Raw genomic sequence first — 24725 nt, forward strand, 5'->3', positions numbered from 1 at the left:
AAAACAGCGTGAGGTATTTGGAAATGGAGTAGAGGTAATAAAGTCTGAAGTTAGGGAAGTGGAGAGCATGAAAAGGCTCAATCGTTCGTCAGTTGCAGGATATTAAGTATACTCATCCTCAGCTCTTGTCTGTCCAGACCCTTAAATGACAGGCACATTTTATATTAGAGCTTATTGCGTGTTAATGCTACCACTTACAGGCTTTACTTAATTATAGAAACATTTACCTTCACATAGAGGGTCCATAACCATATTCTCAAGCGAGGTTATTATTGGTTAACTTGTTGTATTTATACACAGTCCGTTTTATTTGGTAACGACGTAACTATCTGCTCTGATAAACGCACAAAAATGCTAATATTTTTTCAGAACTGCACGGCACGAGTTAAAGATTTTGAACGTGCACTTGTGTAATGGACACAAGCCTCCAGTTCTCTTTATTGTCCCAAACATTGTATTTTAATTTGAAACCTTCATTGGTTGAAAGGTTGCCAAATGTGTAATTCACCACTGATCTAACAGTAAGAGCAGGTCTAAACATGCTCGGTAATACGGAGGTTGCCAGCCCTTTGCTTGTATCTGTGGATACCAAAAACAGCAGAACCAGTTCAGAATACTAGAACAACAGAATGCAGAACAAAATCTTGTTGTGCAAGTTTTAAAACTTTTATCTGTGTAACCTTTGTAAGGATTGTAGTGGGGTGGTTTTTTTTGTTGTTTTGTTTCTTTTTTTTTTTTTTTGGCTTTGTAATTCAGGAGCTGGAGCCCTCACGTCCCGCTCTTGTGTCTCTCGCTGTGTTTCCCTCTGCAGTATATACAGTAGCGATGAGGATGAAGAAGATGTTGAGATGTATGATCACGATTATGATGGCCTGCTACCCAAGACTGGAAAACGTCACTTAGGGAAAACCAGGTGGACCCGCGAGGAGGTAAATCCAAGTTCATCCCTCTCCTGCCTGTAGAAAGATGGAGAGAATATGGACCACGTTCTTCTCCATGTTGCTTAACTGCAAACTGACTTCAGTGACAATCCCATGTGTATGAATGAGGACAAAGTTTTTCACCCCTTAGCTACACCCAGTGTTTTGTTTAACTTTGAGGACCGTTCTTCTCTTTTAAATAAAATGTACAAGTGCCCTTTTATTTTTTTTTTTCCCTTTTTAGTGCCCGCCAAGGTGTATACCTTACAGGTGTGTGACTCTCCCTGTCATCCCTGGTGGAAAAAAACAGATTAAGAGTCACCTGCAGCAATGCTTGGTGGTTCCTGCTGCCTCTTTGTGTTTGAGAAGGGTTGCTATGCCAGAGCTGACGTGTGGTCAGTGTCCCACAGCAGCAAACAACTGTGGCCGAAACTGCTGCCCTCCTTTTGTGCCACTTGAAATTTGGCACTTTAATGGCAACGTCACGGTTCAGGCTGGAAATAAATAAAAAGCCAGAAGCAAGCAAGCCAGCAGTACCAAAAATTGAGCATTCAGAGATGTGGTTTTTGGTTCTGAAGGTCAAAATGCCTTCTAGTCACGGGCACCCTTGTGCTGACTTTTTTCCGGGTAAATTGTGGAATCAGACTCCTTTGCCAGCTGGATATCCTGTGGCCATTTAACTGGTTTGAGTTTATTGTGAAATAACACATTAACGCCGTTCTTAAGCTGTGTTTTGACTTTCTCCTCTCTAACAATGTGTATTGATACACAAACAATGACAGCTCACCTCATGCAAGCATTTTCTTTTTTTTTTATTTTTTTTTTTAAATCATCATCAGCTCTTAGAGAGGCGGATGTCTTTGTGACACGGGGTGGCTGTGGTGCCCAGTGGCCACTTCCCTGACACGTGAACTAACTGGGAGTGTACTGGGAGGCTCTTGAGAGGTTGCTCCCCTCCTCTTATCTCTTGGGGCAGTTCTCGCTAGTCTTGCACTCCTTACATCTTTCCCAGTACACCCCATTGGTTCCTTTTGCCTTTAGAGCCTATATTTCTGGCCTTATCCTTAAAAATACTGGGCCAAATTTCTTGCTGTTGGGAGTACTCAAGACTCCCTCCCAGTGACCAGGAGCCATTAGATTTATTGTGTGTTTGTTGTACATGGATAGGCAATGAGCAGATTACTGGAACTCCCATTACTCACAAGACATATAAAGCTTAAGGCTGTGATTTTCGGAGGCCCCGAGACAGCCGGGTGCTTGAGAGTTGCCAAATTTCATTGTTACTCTGGTGGTGGCATCTAAACCTCCGTGCCTTCCTCTAAATCCAGCGCAAGAATAACGGTTACGTTGCTTTGAGGAGTAAAATGGGGATATATAATGCAAGTTAAAGAACAGCACAGAAGAAAAATCAGTGTCTTCCCTGCAGCACAGTAGAGAACCTCCCAAAATCCACAGGAGTAGAGAAATCTCATTATTTGGGCAATTAAAAATATGAGAAGACTACAGACCACCTCCCCTTACACTCAGGATGCAGAAATGTGTGTATAAAAAGCTAAAAGGAGGCATTTTCTCTTGACTGTATTTAATTTGCATTATAAGAGATTACAATACTAATTATTTCTGGTTTTTTTTTAATGATTCAGGATGAGAAACTGAAGAAGCTCGTGGAGCAGAATGGCACAGAAGACTGGAAAGTCATTGCCAATTTCCTTCCCGTAAGTGGATATTGGATTCTGTTTCCAGTTCTAGTGACAACTCTTTTATCAGAGGTTTCCCACTAAGGGAAAGGGGAGTGGTTGCTTTATAGTTACATTTTGGCAGGAGATACAAAACCTCCCCAGATGGAGACCTCAGAAACTTAGTTAAAATGTTGTGGAAGCCCTTAACCTTCCTTTTCCTTTAATTTCTCAGAAAGGGTTGGGAAAATTCAAGCGATCAAAACCGGGGGTTGGAGGGGTGTTGCACAGTAGGTGGTCAACGTGACGTTGAAACACAATGTCTCAGCAGAGAGGAAAAAACAGCTTTGATGAACTGTAAGTGCAGTTTAGAAGATAATAGTTTTGTGAAGACTTTGGCTGGTGCAGAAATACGGCACGTGAAAGCACGACAGCGACTGTGCCAGAGGGTGAAGATTGAGGTTGGGTGGTTTTGGTGATGGGATCATCATCGACTGGTTCAGGGAGCAAAGTGGTAGTCCAGCACCTTCTTCTCAGACACTCCATATATGATTATGTATGGGGCACTCCATATATTTTACTAGTGGTAGCTGAAATGCATCGGGAAGAAGCGTGCCTAGATAAGAGCGTTATCACTCCACGTTCATTTTGGCTAAAGAATGATCTCTTTTGCATGTTTTACATTTCACTAGAATCGGACGGATGTTCAGTGCCAGCACCGATGGCAGAAGGTACTAAACCCAGAACTTATCAAAGGTCCGTGGACGAAAGAGGAGGATCAAAGGGTAATCAATTTTCCTTTCATTCCGCTTAATGCTGATTTTATATGTGGGGGCAAAACTCCTTGAGACTATGGTGGTCTCAACCAGAGAGACCACCAGATATCTCTCTTAATATGACCAGAAGCAGATTGATCCTATGCTTTCAATGCTTAGTATTTGTCTAGTTTTCTACACAAATTCATTAATGTTCCTTTAGAGAATCACGTGGGGTTGGAAGGGACCTCTGGAGATCGTCTAGTCCAACCCCCCTGCCAAAGCAGGTCCACCCAGAGCAGGTTGTTGACTGGTTCAGGGAGCAAAGTGGTAGTGGAGCACCTTCTTCTCAGACACTCCGTATATGATTATGTATGGGGCACTCCATATATTTTACTAGTGGTAGCTGAAATGCATCGGGAAGAAGCGTGCCTAGATAAGAGCGTTATCACTCCACGTTCATTTTGGCTAAAGAATGATCTCTTTTGCATGTTTTACATTTCACTAGAATCGGACGGATGTTCAGTGCCAGCACCGATGGCAGAAGGTACTAAACCCAGAACTTATCAAAGGTCCGTGGACGAAAGAGGAGGATCAAAGGGTAATCAATTTTCCTTTCATTCCGCTTAATGCTGATTTTATATGTGGGGGCAAAACTCCTTGAGACTATGGTGGTCTCAACCAGAGAGACCACCAGATATCTCTCTTAATATGACCAGAAGCAGATTGATCCTATGCTTTCAATGCTTAGTATTTGTCTAGTTTTCTACACAAATTCATTAATGTTCCTTTAGAGAATCACGTGGGGTTGGAAGGGACCTCTGGAGATCGTCTAGTCCAACCCCCCTGCCAAAGCAGGTCCACCCAGAGCAGGTTGCACAGGAACGTGTCCAGGTGGGTTTGGAATGTCTCCAGTGAAGGAGACTCCACCACCTCCCTGGGCAGCCTCTTCCAGGGCTCTGCCACCCTCAAAGTCAAGAAGTTCCTCCTCATCTTTAGGTGGAACTTCTTATGTTCAAGTTTGTGCCCGTTCCCTCTTGTCCTGTCACTGGGCACCACTGAAAAAAGACCAGCCCCATCCTCCTGACACCCACCCTTTCAGTATTTATAGGCGTTGATCAGATCCCACTGCCTCAGCCTTCTCCAGACTAAAATGTCCCAAGTCCTACTGTTCCTTTACAGCACTGTCATGTAGAAATGTGGTCTAGAAATGTCTTATTTATTACTGGATTTTCCCTTGGGGGTAAAAGTATAAGTGGGATGTGGGGAGCCTTAATTGTGTGTTAATTTTACCGTGGCGATTTTGAGAAATGTCGTTGAAAATGTTGTTCCACCACAGAAAAATTTCATTGCTTCGTTATGCATCGTTAAATACAGGCAGTTTTTGTGTCCTTCTTTGAAGGTAATAGAACTCGTGCAGAAATACGGTCCAAAGCGCTGGTCTGTCATTGCTAAGCATTTGAAGGGAAGGATTGGAAAGCAGTGCAGGGAGAGGTGGCACAACCATTTGAATCCAGAAGTGAAGAAAACCTCCTGGACAGAAGAGGAAGATAGAATTATTTACCAGGCACACAAGAGGCTGGGAAACAGATGGGCAGAAATTGCCAAGTTGCTGCCTGGACGGTAATGACATCTACCTTTAGCTCTTAAATAGGAAAAAAGAAAAAAAAAGGGAAAAGCTGCAGGTCTGAGCGGTTTGTTTCGGTTGCCTCAGGCTGCACATTATAAATCAAAAAAATTTGGGATCAAAACCTGGAAAGCCAGTGACATTAGACGTGCGTTTTTCTCAGCGGGGAACTGTTCTGTTTGGTCAGTAGATGGAACAGTGCTCTATTTTTACGTGCTTCTGATGTTTGCCATAGGTATAAAACCCCAGTAAGTAGAGCAAGACCTTAACAGTTTCCTAAAGGTCCGTGCAATCTTATTTGTGCTTGCAATAACTGTCAAAATTCAAATTGATTTAATAGTGAGGGATCAGGCTCTGCAAGTGGAACTTAATTTACGTTCAGCTAAGGGTATGCCTTTAACACGAAATACAGTCTGTTTATTCAAAATGATTTAAGGGAAGGCTCCTTCAACGTTTTTAATTGCTCCTGAATCACCCAGATGATTTTGACCTGTTGAAAATCCATGTATAAACCAGGAGAAACTGAATTCCTCAAACTCTGGTCCTGGAAATACTTGTCTCATCAAAGGCTTATGCAGAACTTGCATCCCATTTCAGAGACCGGGTGTCTGTAGTAAAAGTGACTCACCATGAAGTGGAGTCAAGCAAATAATGCAAGCGAGGGGAGAGCTTTCCCTTCCCATTTTTATTCCTGCTATTTGGGGAAACATCTTCAAGATCTAAATATAACGCCTAAGATCATGATGGCCCTTTAAAGCGGGCATTCCCTAGGCTGCTTTTCTGTAATTTTCTACGGAATTACTCCTCAGAAAGTGATTTTTTTTGTAGCTTCCACACATCACAGATACCGCTTTCAACCGTACGCTGTGTTGGTGATGTTTTTCAAAAAGAGGAGCTGTTCCTGAGCGTACCCTTAAAATCTTGCAGACTGGAGAAATTTGGTTTTTTTTCTGGCTCGTGAATGCGAGAATTTGATTCTCAATTTTTACTGCAGCGAATTAAAATCCCGACAGCTTTGTTTCCTGAATTCGTGTGTACGGCACGATGGTGTCACTGTCTGGGTGGCCAGTTGGAGAGCTGCTTGGATGTTAGTCCTTGGACATTAGCCTTCTCCTGGCTGTTATCCACGGTCTTTCTTTGCACCAACGAGGTACAATAAACTCCCAGTGCAATATTAAGGAAGATGATGTGGGCAGCCCTTTAGGGAAGCCTCAAAAGGTGACTTTGCTTGTCACCTCACTCTGTGGGAACGAGGTGAAGCTGAAATTATTAATTTCTCACAGTTTGAGGACCTAAAGACTTAGAGATCGCTTCAAAAAGTACACAAACAACCGTAGCCCTTTTCTTTGTTTTCCCTCTACGTTTTATACCGAGCATCTTTCCTGAGAAGTTGAGAGCGGCGTTTGTAAAGCATTTTGGGGGCAGGAGGAAGGTCACAAGGCTTAAAACAGAGAAGCCAACAGCAGTTTCCTGCCCGTTTATCTCGGCCTGAATTGGAAACGCTGGTGTTTAAAACTCCAAACCCTCCGTGTTTGTGTTGCAGAACCGATAATGCTATCAAGAACCACTGGAATTCCACCATGCGCCGGAAGGTCGAGCAGGAGGGCTACCTGCAGGAGTCCTCCAAAGCCTGTCACACCTCAGCAGCCCCTGGCTTTCAGAAGAGCAACCACTTGATGGCTTTTTCTCACAACCCACCTTCTGCACAGCTGCCAGTAGCCGGCCAGCCCCCGCTGAGCAGTGACTACCCCTACTACCACATCTCCGAGCCACAAAACGTAAGCTCCTGAAAACTTTTTAGGGGTTTTTTTGGGGGGGTTGATTTGGCCATGCCTGATTTCAGGAAGTGTGATTTCTCCCCGTCTTGGTGGAGCCGTGTGGGTTTGATGCCAGGCGAGGACCACCTTGACGTTGACCTTGACTTTGACTTCAGTCAGTGATGGAAATTCATACATTTCAAACTAGGTGGTAGAATCAGGGTTTTTAACATCTTGTGAGCAGTGACCATGTTCCCAGTTCGGTTTCTTCTAGTGGTGGATATTACACTTGTTGAAAAGCAGTCGAACCAGGTTAATTCTGTGTTCTCTGTCAAAATCTCCCACGTTCCCCCCAGTAATATTCTGTTTGTGGGTTGCCTGTCAGGACAAGTAAACAAGTATTGTTTTTAATCTGATTCCTCTTCAATTAATGATTAATAATGAAACAGGCTGCTGCTTCAGACAGTTACATTGTGGAGTTTTACACGATAATAAATTGCATCTTTTGCACTTTCAATTTAGGAAAAAAACTTACAAATGCATCTATAAATTATTCATCTTTTCTCGTTCAGGAAGGGTAGATATTTCATATATGTATTTTCTTTCTTCCTCTGTAATGCTCACTGTCAGATTCCTAAAAAAACACTTACTTTTCTTGTAAATATTGTAAATATGTCATCTCCAGAGAGTATAAATATTAAGTACCTAAAACCAAACACAGATTCGCCACGCAGGCAGGCGATGCGATAGAAATAATAACTCGTAGTGTCTTTTGCCTTTTTTTTTTTTTGGCCTAGGTCCCTGGTCAGATCCCATATCCAGTAGCACTGCATGTAAATATTGTCAATGTTCCTCAGCCGGCCGCGGCAGCTATCCAGGTAGATAACTTGCGCGTCGTTTCAGGGGTCAATCCGTTAAACGTTTGCCCAGTCAAAATGCTGACGTTGTACCTTAAGGCAACGTTGTAGTGTAAAAAAGTGTGAAGAGAGAAAATGGGGAAGGTGGGGGAGTCCTAACGTGGCTTAATTGAGGGCTGCTGCTTCTGAAGCGGATTTAAAAGAGGGTAGTTGACAGCTGGTGTGATAGTTTTCACTTTCTCCATTTCAAATGTCTGTACTGAAATTCAGCAGGGACTTTGGTAGTGGAAAACAACAATTGACGTTTGTTTCATCTTTGGGTCTAATTTGGCTGTTATAACCACAGGACGGCAAGCCATAAGCATTTTAGTTGCTACATCCTATCAGACCTTTATCTTTTCTTTTCCCTTAACTCTTAATTTCAGAGACACTATAATGATGAAGACCCTGAGAAAGAAAAACGAATAAAGGAATTAGAGTTGCTACTAATGTCGACTGAGAATGAACTGAAAGGGCAGCAGGCATTACCAGTAAGATTGTCACTGTGTGCTTGGATGGAGGGATAGCAGCCTTACCCCAGTGCTTGTCTTTTTAACTTTTTTACTCCCCCTCTGCCTTCCGTACTAATCAAGGCTCTATATTTCCATTTGAAAAGGATGAAACATAGCACATATATAGTCTGTATTTGCTTTGTATATTCTTTTATTGAAAAAACAAACAACAAACAATTTGCAGGTGTTTGGAGCAGGGCTGGGCTCCGTAAAGTGATGTGATATTTGAACCGTGATGATTGAACAAAAATGAGAAATCCCACGGATCTTATATCAATGGGATCTGCATTTCCGAAAGTGTGCAATGGTTCATGTGATGAAAATGTAGTGCCTGTGCGGAAGCCAACAGCAGTTTCCTGCCCGTTTATCTCGGCCTGAATTGGAAACGCTGGTGTTTAAAACTCCAAACCCTCCGTGTTTGTGTTGCAGAACCGATAATGCTATCAAGAACCACTGGAATTCCACCATGCGCCGGAAGGTCGAGCAGGAGGGCTACCTGCAGGAGTCCTCCAAAGCCTGTCACACCTCAGCAGCCCCTGGCTTTCAGAAGAGCAACCACTTGATGGCTTTTTCTCACAACCCACCTTCTGCACAGCTGCCAGTAGCCGGCCAGCCCCCGCTGAGCAGTGACTACCCCTACTACCACATCTCCGAGCCACAAAACGTAAGCTCCTGAAAACTTTTTAGGGTTTTTTTTTGGGGGGGTTGATTTGGCCATGCCTGATTTCAGGAAGTGTGATTTCTCCCCGTCTTGGTGGAGCCGTGTGGGTTTGATGCCAGGCGAGGACCACCTTGACGTTGACCTTGACTTTGACTTCAGTCAGTGATGGAAATTCATACATTTCAAACTAGGTGGTAGAATCAGGGTTTTTAACATCTTGTGAGCAGTGACCATGTTCCCAGTTCGGTTTCTTCTAGTGGTGGATATTACACTTGTTGAAAAGCAGTCGAACCAGGTTAATTCTGTGTTCTCTGTCAAAATCTTCCACGTTCCCCCCAGTAATATTCTGTTTGTGGGTTGCCTGTCAGGACAAGTAAACAAGTATTGTTTTTAATCTGATTCCTCTTCAATTAATGATTAATAATGAAACAGGCTGCTGCTTCAGACAGTTACATTGTGGAGTTTTACACGATAATAAATTGCATCTTTTGCACTTTCAATTTAGGAAAAATACTTACAAATGCATCTATAAATTATTCATCTTTTCTCGTTCAGGAAGGGTAGATATTTCATATATGTATTTTCTTTCTTCCTCTGTAATGCTCACTGTCAGATTCCTAAAAAAACACTTACTTTTCTTGTAAATATTGTAAATATGTCATCTCCAGAGAGTATAAATATTAAGTACCTAAAACCAAACACAGATTCGCCACGCAGGCAGGCGATGCGATAGAAATAATAACTCGTAGTGTCTTTTGCCTTTTTTTTTTTTTGGCCTAGGTCCCTGGTCAGATCCCATATCCAGTAGCACTGCATGTAAATATTGTCAATGTTCCTCAGCCGGCCGCGGCAGCTATCCAGGTAGATAACTTGCGCGTCGTTTCAGGGGTCAATCCGTTAAACGTTTGCCCAGTCAAAATGCTGACGTTGTACCTTAAGGCAACGTTGTAGTGTAAAAAAGTGTGAAGAGAGAAAATGGGGAAGGTGGGGGAGTCCTAACGTGGCTTAATTGAGGGCTGCTGCTTCTGAAGCGGATTTAAAAGAGGGTAGTTGACAGCTGGTGTGATAGTTTTCACTTTCTCCATTTCAAATGTCTGTACTGAAATTCAGCAGGGACTTTGGTAGTGGAAAACAACAATTGACGTTTGTTTCATCTTTGGGTCTAATTTGGCTGTTATAACCACAGGACGGCAAGCCATAAGCATTTTAGTTGCTACATCCTATCAGACCTTTATCTTTTCTTTTCCCTTAACTCTTAATTTCAGAGACACTATAATGATGAAGACCCTGAGAAAGAAAAACGAATAAAGGAATTAGAGTTGCTACTAATGTCGACTGAGAATGAACTGAAAGGGCAGCAGGCATTACCAGTAAGATTGTCACTGTGTGCTTGGATGGAGGGATAGCAGCCTTACCCCAGTGCTTGTCTTTTTAACTTTTTTACTCCCCCTCTGCCTTCCGTACTAATCAAGGCTCTATATTTCCATTTGAAAAGGATGAAACATAGCACATATATAGTCTGTATTTGCTTTGTATATTCTTTTATTGAAAAAACAAACAACAAACAATTTGCAGGTGTTTGGAGCAGGGCTGGGCTCCGTAAAGTGATGTGATATTTGAACCGTGATGATTGAACAAAAATGAGAAATCCCACGGATCTTATATCAATGGGATCTGCATTTCCGAAAGTGTGCAATGGTTCATGTGATGAAAATGTAGTGCCTGTGCGGTAGATGTTTTTTTTCTCCTCTGTTGCATTCTTTCCTTTAGTTGACAGCTGGTGTGATAGTTTTCACTTTCTCCATTTCAAATGTCTGTACTGAAATTCAGCAGGGACTTTGGTAGTGGAAAACAACAATTGGCGTTTGTTTCATCTTTGGGTCTAATTTGGCTGTTATAACCACAGGACGGCAAGCCATAAGCATTTTAGTTGCTACATCCTATCAGACCTTTATCTTTTCTTTTCCCTTAACTCTTAATTTCAGAGACACTATAATGATGAAGACCCTGAGAAAGAAAAACGAATAAAGGAATTAGAGTTGCTACTAATGTCGACTGAGAATGAACTGAAAGGGCAGCAGGCATTACCAGTAAGATTGTCACTGTGTGCTTGGATGGAGGGATAGCAGCCTTACCCCAGTGCTTGTCTTTTTAACTTTTTTACTCCCCCTCTGCCTTCCGTACTAATCAAGGCTCTATATTTCCATTTGAAAAGGATGAAACATAGCACATATATAGTCTGTATTTGCTTTGTATATTCTTTTATTGAAAAAACAAACAACAAACAATTTGCAGGTGTTTGGAGCAGGGCTGGGCTCCGTAAAGTGATGTGATATTTGAACCGTGATGATTGAACAAAAATGAGAAATCCCACGGATCTTATATCAATGGGATCTGCATTTCCGAAAGTGTGCAATGGTTCATGTGATGAAAATGTAGTGCCTGTGCGGTAGATGTTTTTTTTCTCCTCTGTTGCATTCTTTCCTTCAGCTGTGTTTTATACCCTTCGTAAGCTTCAGACTTGGTGCATGTTTGACAGTTTGTTTTACTTCTCTGAATAATGTTAGATTCTTCATAACTGCATGTGTGGAACAAATGCTGGCTATTACTGTATTCTCACGCTTGGTTGTATACGCCATTGGATGTTAATGTGTGAAAACCTCTATGTAATTATTTAACACCATCACCAAAGCCAAGAGTCCCCAAATCATTTTTGAAGATAGGTGATAGCCAGCAGATTCTTTTTTTTTTTTTTTTTTTTGGGTAATATATAAATTAATAGTAAAACAACTGCATGCGTGATACGTTAGTTTGGCCACTTTTTAACTTTAGTTCATGTTTTGCAATTTCTTCTGTTGCATGATCACACTGGAAAGAAACTTCTGTTAATTTGTTCTTCTGCTTTCCTAACCACGTTGATTTGACAGCCTCTTCATTGCATTGGTGTAAGCTGTAGCGTTAGACAGGGATAGAAGAAGAGAAGGAGATAAGCAAACAAAAGCAACTCTAACTCTTAAACCCTTCAGCCTCCTACAGTGCTGAGCGCTCAGTAGGGAAATCCTGCCGTTTCTCGCTTCTCACAGAAAACGACTTGCAGACACTCTTTTGAGCTTTTGGAGTAACCCAGTATGAATTGATTACGTGTTAGTAATGATATACGCTCGTAATCCTTGAAGTAAATTGTGAGGTAACTTTGGGATAACAAATACAACGCCGATATTACTTAAAACCAGATCTTGCACTGATGAAAGGAAACATCTTGACAATTGTTTCATAGGCATAAGCTTTTAGATGATGATGCAACTACTTTTATCTTTCCTCCAGTGGTATCTGACAACTTGTGCAATTGCATTGCTAAGTTCCTTCTGCCTTCTTCCCCCCCCCCTCCTTTTCTTTTTTTTTTTTTTTTCTTCTTCTTCCTTTAGACACAGAACCACACATCAAACTACCCCGGCTGGCACAGCACCACGGTGGCTGACGGTACCAGGACCAGTGGTGACAGTGCCCCCGTTTCCTGTTTGGGGGAACACCACCACTGTACTCCATCTCCACCGGTGGATCACGGTTGCTTACCCGAGGAAAGTGCATCCCCTGCCCGGTGCATGATTGTTCACCAGAGCAACATCCTGGATAATGTTAAGAATCTCTTAGAATTTGCAGAAACACTCCAGTTAATAGACTCCGTAAGTAGACTTTCCCACCTCAGGTGGATTTGTGTGTGGTCAAGGAGGAAGGGGAGAGGAACTGGGACAGTCCTAAATGTGTTTCTTTTTTCTTATGATTTTATTTTTTTTTCCCGAGTTAACTTCTAATTGCTGCAAGATCCGAAGCTTAGCTTCTGACTTAACAAAACGTGGCTGCTCATAAATGAAGCCCTGGAGTGTGGATGCGTATGCTTTTTGTGGGTGTCTCCCTTTCCTGCTACGTCTTGGTATGGGAGTGTGATTTTTAGCAAACTGCACAGTAGGAGCTTGAAACGGTCTCTCGGTATTAAGTCTCCTTAAAATAAGATGGGAGAGACATCGCGAAACATTTTAAACGATGACATGATATTTATATTTGAAGTGGCACATGCCGTAGGTTTATGTCTGGCTGCTCGTCTATCTGCATCTTTTTCTAAAAGTTTTTCATGTAGCTTCAGTAGCTGCTTCTCAAAGTGTAAGGAGCTTGGCCTGGTGCCCGTGAAGAACTGGAAACATGAATTTTAAATGCCAGGTAGCTGACTGGCATCGACACGGGCCTCCTCTCTTTGTGGTCTCCGGGATACTACACGTAACAGCAGCGGCACGTTGAAATATGTTTGTTGGTGGCCCCTTCCTTCAGCAGCAGAGGTGTCTGCTTCATGAAGCATCACATCCCGTTCAGCACGTCCAGAGCAGGCACGCAGGTTGGGAGGAGACCAGTTTTGGCTGAGAGCCCAAAGCACACATTTTTTGGGTAGTGAAAGGCACTGACTTCATACCAAACAGAAAACCCTGGGCAAGTAGAGATAGGATGCCCCATCCCTGGAGCGGTTCAAGGCCAGGCTGGATGGGGCTTTGAGCAACCTGGTCTGGTGGGAGGTGTCCCTGCCCACGGCAGGGGGTTGGAACTCCATGATCGTTAAGGTCCCTTCCAACCCAAACCATTCTATAGTAAGGACATCATTTGAGTCATTGTTTCTTAAGGGGCTCAGTTGCCAAGAACGTTACTAGGATGTTAGTTCGATGTGGTCAAGGTATATATTGAAAACACAAATAAGCCTTCACAGTGTTGCCACTCAAATAAAGCTGAATTGAACTGGGAAAGACTTCGTGGTCGTTGGTTATGGGCATATCCTAGCGCTGTGTTTTCATGAGGTGGCACTATGCACTTACAGCTCCGTGCCTCCCACGTTGTTTCAGGATCCTTCATCATGGGGTGATCTCAGCAGTTTTGAATTCTTTGAAGACACAGACACTCCAGCTAGCAAAGCTCCCTCAGGCAAAGCGGCGCAGCTTCAGCAAAGAGGGGCCAGTGCTTGTAGAGCTCAAGGACGTCCCACCACAAACTTGAGCAAAACCATGTCGAGTCAGGGCCCTCCTGGCTCACCAAAGTCCTTGTCTGCCTCACAGGGCAGTGCGGCTCCATGGGTCCTTCTTCGCCAAAGGAGAGGGCACTCCAGCCCCTTAGCCAGTGGCCACGGTGGCACCTTGGGCCTAGGTGACGCCAGCAGCTCAACTCTTCCTAAGAGCTCCCCTGTCAAAAGCCTGCCCTTCTCTCCCTCGCAGGTAGATCAAGACTTCTGCACAGATGTTACTAATTCTCAAAAGCCACCCCAGCCTTAACAATTTAGAAACTAATCCTTTGGAACAAATGACTAATTACCGTTGCGCTTGTTGATTTCACTCCGTGTTTGAATCTTCTCACTGCTCTTAGTCTTCACTGCTGAGTTTAGATTATCAGCCAGCTAACTGTTGATTCTCTTCTTTTAAATTCATCTGTGGGGCTTGGTTGGTTTGGTTGTGTTTTTTTTGATTTGGATCATTTTTGCAGGGGAATATGGTTGCTTGCTTTGCTCTTGCTGTTAACTCCTTCAACTACTAGAGCTTAACATTTCTGATCATTTGTAATACTTTCCATCTCTGTCCACTCACAGTATGATTCATTGACCTAGAAAACCCCAAACTGCATTTAAATAGCATTCAGGTTGTGAGACAAAGTGACAACAACCAGCAAATTCAAATCATGGCTTGTCCATCCTCCACTTGGGCCACGCTGGGGTGGAGTGGAATAGGAATGAGGAGGAAAATGGCCTGTTGAAGTGTCCTGGTGTCCACTTGCAAATTCCTGACGTTGGTTGCTTTTGTTTCACAGCTGTAGCACTATTTAAAGGTGTTTTGGTTTTGGTTTGTTTTTTTTTTTGTGTGTGTGTGTTTTTCAGTTTGTCTTGGTTTTGCCTTGGTTTGGCTTTAGTCCTTGAAGTCAGAGAAACACTGTTTCATGAAGGATAGTAAAAGATTGCATGCAATGATCTCCCGCTGTATCTTCCATTACCTGTTAGGTATTTTAATTATGTATCATTTATCCAGTGAAATCTTTATTTTCTTAATGCCACTTTTTTATAAAATCTATTTTAATTCCATGCAAGTTGAGTCTAGAAGGTAATACGGTGAATCATTGCCAGAATAAAGGATACTGCTACGCTCAGAGATTTGCAGACACTAGGAACGGAAACAATATTTTAGGTTACTAGGCAGAACTCATGCAAAAGCAATTTTCTCCAGACCAATATCACCACCTCCTTTTCGGTCAGCTGTTTCCATCCCAAAACACTCCACGCGCCCATCACAGGTGGTGGTTTTCATTTTATACTGTGAAAAGGGAGCACTTTGTTTTGAGAGTGATGATGGGAAATTTATTTTCCTGTCATAAACACTTTATTTACTGCCTTAAAAGCACCTAGATTCCCTCTATAAATCTTCGTGGAGTTTAGCCCCATTTCCTGTGGGTTTAGTCCTGAAACATCCCTTACTCATTTTCACCCAGTTCTTCCTTGGGCACACTGCTCTTAATAGGAATTACAGTTTATTTGCAGAAAATCCAAATTGGGCTTTTGAGATTTGGCTCTTAAAAGGGTGGAGAGTGTTTCTCACTGGAGCAGAGCGTCATTTTCTTTATAGCTTCCCTCTCTAGGAATGCTGGGTTTAGCTTTCTGAGTGCTCCAGCCAAACTTTGCCGCGTAGTCAGATCCCCCACATCCACCTCCCCCCAGCGTAGGGTCAGGAGAATCACTTGGAAGGAAACAATTTCTTTTTCTTTTGTTCAATAACATCAACTTAAGAGGTCAGCCTTGTAACCTGGATGTTCCTGTTGATTTTTCCTTCCCCAACCTGCAGTTCTTAAACACCTCGTCCAGCCACGAAAACCTGAACCTGGACAACCCCTCGCTCACTTCCACGCCGGTGTGTGGCCATAAGATGGCTGTCACCACGCCGTTCCACAGGGACCAGGCTTTCAAAGCTCAGAAGGAAAACCACGTGTAAGTCTTGCGATCAACGTTGTCTTTTCGAATTCCCCAGGGTTTGTAACCAAAGTGCTGGGTCACTGCATGCTTCCTGCACGGCTGTTTGCTAACAAACACCTTCAGAATTTTCTTAGTTTGGAGTAATGAACTTCCACTTCGTAATGTTCATTAATACAGAACGACCAGGCATACAGTCTCGCCAGTTTTTTAAATAAAGCCATTCCTCCTTTTGATGGAGGAATAGATGTTCTCCCAGAAAAGCAAAATGGATGCGAGGATTGCAAAGAAAATGTTTGTCCGCGTCTTACAGCAAGCCATTGCCTGTGTGCACGTATTTCTGTGAAGAGGCAATATTTCCAAGCGTGTTCCTTTAAAGTTTTTTCCCTCTTTTTAAAGTTTCAGAACTCCAGCAATCAAGAGGTCGATATTAGAGAGCTCTCCAAGAACACCCACTCCATTCAAAAACGCACTTGCAGCTCAGGAAATCAAATATGGCCCTTTGAAGATGCTGGTAAGAAGGAAACAATGATAAAAGTTGCTTTGATATTAGTGCAGAGGGATGTTCTGGGACTTGGATATAACGTTTCTTCCTTTCAGCCTCAAACTCCGACTCATCTTGTAGAAGATCTGCAGGACGTTATCAAGCAGGAGTCGGAGGAATCTGCAATAGTGGCTGGGCTACATGAAAGTGGACCCCCTTTGCTGAAGAAAATCAAACAAGAGGTAAATCTCAAACTTACCTGAGGCAATTTAATTCAGCGGCTCTTTGCCGAGAAACTTATACCAATACGTTTTCTGTTAAATAGCTGTGTCTGTTTTTCTTTCATGTGAGCCCCAAGATCTTAGTGTCGGTTCTATATAGTGTACTAGGCATGCCTAATTCGTCTCCCATTGATTTCCATAGAAGTCTTTCTGCTGTTTTCAGCAGGGGTTTGCTTGGGCCGTTCTAATGCACTTTTCGTTTGAAACTTAAAAAGAAAAAAAAAAAAAAATTAGACAGGAATTTGGATTGAATCTTTCTAATATTGGTGAAAAGTATAGAAGAACCCCACGGGGACCAAGCTCCATGGAGTGACTTAGAAACCTGAACATTTGAGGACATTGCATTATATTACTTTGTCACTAAAGTTCTAAAAATACATATATTCTCAATCCTTTCTAGGGGATTAAACTTCTGAATACTGACAGGGCGCTGAGTGCAAGTATTCAAAGTTTTATTAGGTGGGGACTTTTTTGAGAACCTTGAACTTTTTTCTTCTGGAAAGAGCAAGGGTGCTGTAAAAGACACTGCTGTCAAGACGCATTATGCAGGGCCGTGAAGAATATTTATTCAATTTATTAAGCAACTGAGAGGTAAATCTCTTTCTGGTCAGTTGGGTATTGTTTTTTATCACGGTGCCTTTCCTGCTTTCAGGTGGAGTCTCCAACAGATAAAGCTGGCAATTTTTTCTGCTCAAATCACTGGGAAGGAGAAAACCTGAACACTCAGCTCTTTACGCACGGGTCTACTATGGAAGATGTGCCAGTAAGTGCAAGTTTTCACACCATGGCATGATTTCTCTGTTTTACATCCCTGCTCAGTTCTTAAAGGCAAGAGAGAAAATAGTCTGTCTGACCTTCCTCGCGAGTAGGCATTGTTCATTATTTCTGTATTGCTTCCCTGTATTAAGCATAAGAAGCAAAATCCTGCTCCTAATTAGATGACTGTGATGCCTACAGAAGGTGGCAGAAGCTGCAGTCGTTGTGCAGCCCACAGTCTTTGCAAAGAGCCTGCGCTCGGAGGAGGCCTGCACCTGCGTATAGAAATGACTATGTCGGGGAGATAAAACTGGTGAAAAGAAAGAGAGAGTCTGTTTTGGTTTGTGCAGAGGAGCCTTTGCATGAGCCCCTCGTCGGGGCTGCTCGGTGTTGCTGTTCTTCTTGCCCTTGGGAGTTTCACTGGGTGAAAAACCTTCGCACGTGGCGATGCTCCTGCAGAGCCACGTCCCAGGGAGCCCAGGCTGAGGTCTGCTCCCAGCCCCTGGGACCCTGCCCAGTGTTGCACCCTCTGCAGTCAGGCTGAGTTTGCTTTGAATACCTTCAAATTTCTATTGAGTTACTCAAAATTGCTTGGTTTGTTTTTTTTTTCCTTTTCTTTTTCTTCAGAATCTTCTTACCAGCTCCATTTTAAAGATGCCCGTGTCTGAAGAGGATGGCAGTTTTCACAAGACATTTGCAGTACCTAGGAACAGGCCACTAGCTAGTCCTCTGCAGGTAACCATTCTTTGATAAAAATACCCTTTCTATATAAAGATACATATATATATTGCTTTCTCACTGACTGATTTTGAGTATGGAAGAATGAAACGTTGAGATGAACGTGGTTGAGGGTCTCACTTTACCTGTGGAGCATGAGGACACAGAGGCTGCAGCTGTGTCGGGAAGCTGAACAGGGCAAAGCCCTGTGCGTGGGGCTTCATAACTCATCTGATTCCAGTGTTAAACTGGTAGGATGGAGAATTAACGTGGGCCAGAACCTTTTTCCCATAGGGTTCTTGTAGGCAGCTTTGCTGCTTTGGAGAGCCGGGGAGTTGAGTGGTGTGTGGTGGTGGCCAGAACTTGTTGCAGGCCTCAGGAGGGAGAGCAGAGACCCTGGCACTGCCCCGCTGGCCACCACAGATGTGGTCACTAGTCCCCATCTGGCCAAGCACCAAGAGTGGCCTTTCCCTGAGCGCTGGCTGAGGTGGCACCAGAGATGTGGTTGTAAACGGTGGTCTGAAGGGGCCTGGTAACACTTATGGTTGGTTGTACATCTTGGGATTTCTGAACTGACTTAAAACGTGCGACTGTTTTAATGTCAGCCGGATGTGAGGCCAGGTTTTACGTATTTGTGCTTTTTCCAAGCGTTAACAAACGTATACATTTGCTGTACTTTAAAATATAGCTGCTACGCATGGCCTGTTGCAAAGCCCACCAAAGTCATTAGCAGCCTCTTTGTCAACCTTTGTGGACAGAAGTCATTCAGAGAGCGAAACGCGCTGCGGATAATGATCAATTATCCTTCCACCGCAGCCCGTGTTTTTTTGAGGTAGATGAATAAGTGATTTTCTATCCCTTCTCCACACGGGTGAATTGAGGGAAAGTGTCTCATTCCCCAGGGTGAGTCACTGTCAGAAAGGAAATTATAACTCCGTAGTTCCTGACTTTCAGACAGATAGTCCACATGGCTAATCCTTTCTTTCCTCCCTCTTTCCAAAATCTACATTAGGGGTTTATTTCCAGTAGGAGGGAATGAAGAAAAACCTGGTTTTGATTAAGCGTCTCTAGCCGGGCGTTATAAAGTGAGATATTAAAATTTTGGCACCGTTTGCCATGGGGTGGGTTTGTGTTTTGCACTGCGGGACCAGTGGATGAGAAGCCGCCTGGGGAGCGGGGACTGTGTCCCCCCTTCTGCATGGGGGTGTCCGTAGGGACCAAAAACTCACACTCCCTGGTTGCTTATTTACTCTTTTTGCATGAATCGTGTTTTTTACCGCACCGTGGTGGATGGCTGAGAGGAGGGTTTGAAGATCCATGGCCCTGGAGTTAGGGTAGTTGTTTCGGGACTGAGTCCAGACCATCTCACGGCAAAGGAGCCCAGGGCTCCAGCTTTGCAGGAGGTCACTGGAGCTCCCCAGCTGATGTGTGGATGGAGGTTGCTGGTCCCACTGTCTTGCCAGCCCAGCCCAGCTCCGGGCTCCCCCATAGGGTTAGGACAACATTTTCAGGGAGCTAAACAGAGTATGTTGTGCGTTAGAATCACAGAATGGTTAGAGTTGGAAGGGACCTTAAAGATCATCCAGTTCCAACCCCCTGCCATGGGCAGGGACACCTCCCACCAGACCAGGTTGCTCCAAGCCCCATCCAGCCTGGCCTTGAACCCCTCCAGGGATGGGACAGCCCCAGCTTCTCTGGGTTGTCCTGTCAGTGGTGGTTCCCTGCACTCTGCCTGTAATAAAAACAAGGCATTCGAGGTGCCTGTAAAATAGGATCTTTTGATCTTCGGCGTAACAGTGTTATGTTTCCTGCTATCTAAAAATAATTTCTTTACAAGCTGCTGTAAATGAAAGGGCTTGTTTAACCTTCTCTCCTCACTCAATGCTGATTTTGTTCAGGAAGTTTACACGAGTCAATTTGTGGGCTGTTCTGGATCCCGTTCTCCAGTCCTTGGTCAGGAAAAGCCTTTAATTTTGCATGTTAAAAGTCAGGTATTCCCATTGTTTGGATAAAGAGGACTTTCCCTTCAGTAGGAACTGAGTAAAAAATTACTTCCTAACTCACCCCAGTGTTTAAAACACGCTGAGCTGAAGGAAGAAGCCAGACATTGATAAGGACACAGCGTGTCTAAAGGGTGCAAAGCAATTGAACACGTTAGAGATGGCGCATGGTTTTGGCTGGTGGCACTTTGTACATGCCCAGTTTTTAGCATGTCCTTTTGCTTCCAAGTTTATAATTTGGTGTATTGCCCACATACGTGTACACACACACACAGTTGCACACACAAACGCTGGATTAAATCCACCGATGCTGGACAGGCAGAGGGGAAACAACCAGGAACGCAGCTGGGTGCAATTTAATTGTGTCTGCCGGTGTTTGCCTTGCTGCTGGTTAATCTTTTGGGCCTGACCCAAGTGTTGTTACTTAGGCAAATTCTCGTCGGCTTCAGGTAAGAATTATTGCCCTCTCTGCACCTCAGGATGTGTGCGTGGAGAGGGAAGAGGGAAAGGAAGAGACACAGCACTAAACTATCTTTTTTTCCCAATATGCTTGATTCCTAAAATTCCATTTTTTTTTTTAAATTTGAACTCGCCTCGGAGGGAGGTAGCACAGTCACCAGCCCACAGTGTTTTTCATTGCTTTATTAATTTGCACTGCATTTACATAAAGAAAAAGATAATTTGACTTGCAATAGGCTCACCAAAGTGCCCGATTGCTGACTGTTTTGCTGTTAAATTCCAAAAAAGGCAAGAGTAACCAATGTTCAAAGCAGTCCCTAAGGGTATTTTTTTACTGCATTTTGGACACACGACTGATTATCTGCAACTTGGTAAATAATATCTGATGTCCATATCAGATAGCATGGTGTGATTCATCAGGAATGATGAGGAGCAGCATGTTGCATCATTAGGCATGTGAGGTCAGGCAGCTGCCCATAACGACACTGGGAACGTGATGGGATCGCTGCTGGACCAGAGCAGTGGGAGAAAAAGTCCCCCCAGACCCAAGAAGAGTTTGACCGAGAAGAGCCTCTGTAAAATAGAATCACAGAATCTTCATGGTTGAAAGGGACCCTTGAGATCATTGAGTCCAACCACAAAAAAACTAAAAAAACCAAACCAAAACAAAACAAAAAAACCCAACAAAACAAAAACCCCCACAAATAGACACAACCCAACAATCCCAGGCACCAGAGCATGCCCTGAAGAGCCCTGTCTACACATTTCTTAAATACCTCCAGGGATGGTGACTCCACCACCTCCCTGGGCAGGCTGTTCCAGTGCCTGACCACCCTCTCAGTAAAGTAATTCTTCCCAATATCTAAACCTCCCCTGCCGCAACTTGAGACCATTTCCTCTGGTCCTGTCATTCCCTCCGGAGAAGAGGCCAACCCCCACCACTCTACACCCTCCTTTCAGGCAGTTGTAGAGGGCAATGAGGTCTCTCCTCAGCCTCCTCTTCTCCAAACAACATGCCCAGTTCCCTCAGCCTCTCCTCATATGACTTGTTCTCTAGACCCCTCACCAGTTTGGTGGCTCAACGTTGAATGTGAAGGCCACTGTGTGTAGGATCTTTCCATAAGGTATGAAGGTTCAGTCACCTTTTTTATCCCACACAGCAAATCTCCTCCTTCCTGGCAGGAACAGGAGTTGTCTCACCAAACCCATGTGCATTGCCCTGGGGTGGAATTACTCTTACACTCTATCACAGGGATCCCAAATACTTCTACTTTATATTGGTGGAGTTAGTTACAACCTGTATTTTTGCAACCTGTGTTTTTGTCACTCAGACAATAGTTAAGTTTCACTGTTGGGAGATTTTGGCCTCACTAGGAACTTTTCCAAGGGTTAAGATTTTGGGATAAGGTCCGAAGCCCTTACTGAAGCAGGATGATGATTTGTACCAAGCATTTGCTTGAATAGGGCCTCGTAAGAGGTTGCGTAAAAACTCTGCTCCTGGCTGTTCCTGTGTAGAAGTTATGTTTTATTTCACATTATGTTCCCTAGCCAATGAAACAAGTAGCAGTACATAATGCAAACTATCCTAGCACAGACATTTTAACAGACAGAAAAGTAGGCTAAATCATAGACCATCCACCTAACCCTGCAGGCGATCAAAAGACACCATGAAATGGAACCTTTTAAGAAAATAGCGCTGCTTTGATATCTCCTTCCCCCAGTAACAAAGGAAACAACACAAGGTAGAAGCCCTGCAAGCTAAAGAGAATGTTCTTCAACCCCGAGCTCCTGTCACTTTCCATTTTTTAACCACAGACTGACACGTTTCAGCTCGAATTTCCTGACTTTCAGCGGTTTGTGTAACCATTTTCTTTAAAGAGTAAGTTTAAAGGATTTTAAGCCAGCTACTTGGTTAACCTTTACAAGAGCGTGAGCTGTCATTAAGCTTAATTTTCTCCCTTTAAAAAGTGAAATGTGGGATCTCCTTTGCAGCTGGTTGTCAGAGAGAAGGCACAGGCGAGGCAGCCTGCTCTCCAGCAGCAGCAGGCTTACTCTGGTTTTCCTCCGTGGCTTTTTTGGGGGGGCAAGAAGATCTCAAAGTCTTATACTCTTCTGGTTTTTAGTGAAGGTTTAAGGTTTAAGGTTTGCACAGCAAGGAAAGGTGGCCCTGCTGGTGTCACAGAATCACAAGGGATTGGAAGGCAGGTCCATCTAGAGCAGGTTGCACGGGAACATGTCCAGGTGGGTTTGGAATGTCTCCAGAGATGGAGACTCCACCACCTCTCTGGGCAGCCTCTTCCAGGGCTCTGCCACCCTCAAAGGAAAGAAGTTCCTCCTCATGTTTAGGTGGAACTTCTTATATTCAGGTTTGTGCCTGTTTCCTCTTGTCCTGTCCCTGGGCACCACTGACAAAAGACTGGCCCCATCCTCCTGACACCCACCCTTGAAGTATTTATAGGCAAAAAAACCATGGAATGCTTCACAAATTTGCATGTCCCTTACATGTGTTGTCCCTCCTCTGGCCGCTGGCAGACATGTCCAGGAGCTGTGCTTGGCATGGGTGAGGGAAGGAAAAGGAGGTTGTTGGAAGTTACAGGTCAGTCATTGCATGTTTTCCTCCTGGGGGAGTCAAATTGAGGTTGCAAACACAGCAGGAGTAACCACTGCCCCAGGCAGGCCATGGTCTCTCAGGAAGAAGAAAAAGTGACACCTTAACTGCCAGACATTTGCAGCAAATGTGTTCTGATCCGTGAATTAAAAAAAATTCCTTAAGGAGAAGAGCAGAAAGGGACTGAATATCCATATGTGAGTTGCAGGTGCTTAACCCATTTCTGTACCTCCCAAATTAATCTTGGAAAGCTCATACATCTCAACCAGGAGTTTTGTCTGAGTGAGGGCTCCAGGGTTAAGCTCTTAAAAGTGCCACTAAATAGTTCTTTCTAGCTCTGGTACCAGGCTCATAATAAAAGCTGAAAAGTTGGACCATCTTACTCTCTCACATCTAGGAAGCTGTATTTCTGAGCAACGGGGGAAGCCCCAGAGTTTAGGAGAAGGCCAGAGTTTAGGCCCCATGGGCCAGTGGAGAACAAGCAACACGAGCAGAAACAGTGCTCTGCCTTAGCAAGTGAAGTAGAATTCATTTATGGTCACTTGAGTTTTTAATTAGTCTTTACTGTCTGGTCTTGATAAGTAAAAGGGCTTCTCTTGGTTCTGCATCCTAACAAGAATGGCTGGGGCTTTGAGCAACCTGGTCTGGTGGGAGGTGTCCCTGCCCATGGCAGGGGGATGGAACTCCATGATCTTTAAGGTCCCTTCCAACCCAAGCCATTCTATGATTTTATAAGACTAGAAAGCCATACTATTGTACAGGAGATGCATCATATTCTGCTAGGAAATTGCTTTGTTTAGGGAATTAATTGTTTTACCATTTCAGAATAAATACTGCATTTTTGTTGGAAGCCACCTTTTCAGCAGCACGTTCGGTGGATTGTCCATAAGGGAAAACTGGCAAGAAATCCAGCTTTTTACAGTAGAGGAACACAATTAAGATACCTCCTAATAGCCTGAACCTTCTGAATATTTTAAACATTTTGGGGTATTTGGGGGGTTTTAAATGGCAGCACAGCTTGGCTAAATGAATGGGAACGCGTGTAACACCCAGAGCTTCGCTTGAGCCACCGAAGATACCTGCCAGCATCGTGCAGATTTAAAATCTGTCTTCTGAGACTGAGGGTTGTGTTTTGGTTTTTTTCCCCAAAGATTTTTACTACACTCCCATCAGCCTGGGAGCTGGGTTTTGGCATCCTCTCCCGACACACGGGGTGTCGAAAAGGCGGTCCAGGCTCTCAACGCAGAAGGAGGATGAGTTCTGTTAGAAAAGCACCTTTCCATAGTCTTTTCTTTCCTTACTCCCGGTCTTGTTTTCTCTGGATGGTCCAAGTTTGGGTTTATGTGTTGTTGTTTTTTTTTCATTTAAAGTGCTTTAACTGGATATCCCGGTTGCAGCTTTGACAGCTTGTTTACAGTTCGCGTCTGCCTGGGGGCAGCTGAAGGCGAGCGAGGTAGTTTTGCTGCCAGGAAAAGGATGTGCTGGTAGGATTACTGAGGTTTTAAAAAAGAAAAAAAAAAAAAAAAGAGCCAGGGAGAATGACATAGCTGGAATTATACCATGGGTCTGCAATTTTATCCTATGGGAACTCATAGTAGTATTCCCTTCTTCTCCACCCCACTCCCGGCTTTAAC

The 24725-nt window shown here is 43.8% G+C and overlaps 1 protein-coding gene across 1 annotated transcript in view; it reads left to right on the forward strand.

Moving 5' to 3' along the window:
- The first annotated feature begins 539 nt into the window (after window positions 1–539).
- Window positions 540–24725, forward strand: part of MYB (v-myb avian myeloblastosis viral oncogene homolog) — a 35691-nt gene continuing 11505 nt past the window's right edge. The window contains exons 1-15 of the mRNA XM_014955386.1: window positions 540–546; window positions 757–929; window positions 2564–2635; window positions 3289–3381; window positions 4754–4974; window positions 6522–6756; window positions 7533–7613; window positions 8018–8122; window positions 12230–12487; window positions 13898–14053; window positions 15662–15804; window positions 16186–16300; window positions 16387–16512; window positions 17204–17314; window positions 17935–18042. Coding sequence (XP_014810872.1) covers window positions 540–546; window positions 757–929; window positions 2564–2635; window positions 3289–3381; window positions 4754–4974; window positions 6522–6756; window positions 7533–7613; window positions 8018–8122; window positions 12230–12487; window positions 13898–14053; window positions 15662–15804; window positions 16186–16300; window positions 16387–16512; window positions 17204–17314; window positions 17935–18042 — 2004 coding nt within the window. The remainder of the gene's footprint in view (window positions 547–756; window positions 930–2563; window positions 2636–3288; window positions 3382–4753; window positions 4975–6521; window positions 6757–7532; window positions 7614–8017; window positions 8123–12229; window positions 12488–13897; window positions 14054–15661; window positions 15805–16185; window positions 16301–16386; window positions 16513–17203; window positions 17315–17934; window positions 18043–24725) is intronic.

This window comes from Calidris pugnax, unplaced genomic scaffold (assembly GCF_001431845.1).
Source record: "Calidris pugnax isolate Ruff unplaced genomic scaffold, ASM143184v1 scaffold231, whole genome shotgun sequence".
Taxonomy (NCBI): domain Eukaryota; kingdom Metazoa; phylum Chordata; class Aves; order Charadriiformes; family Scolopacidae; genus Calidris; species Calidris pugnax.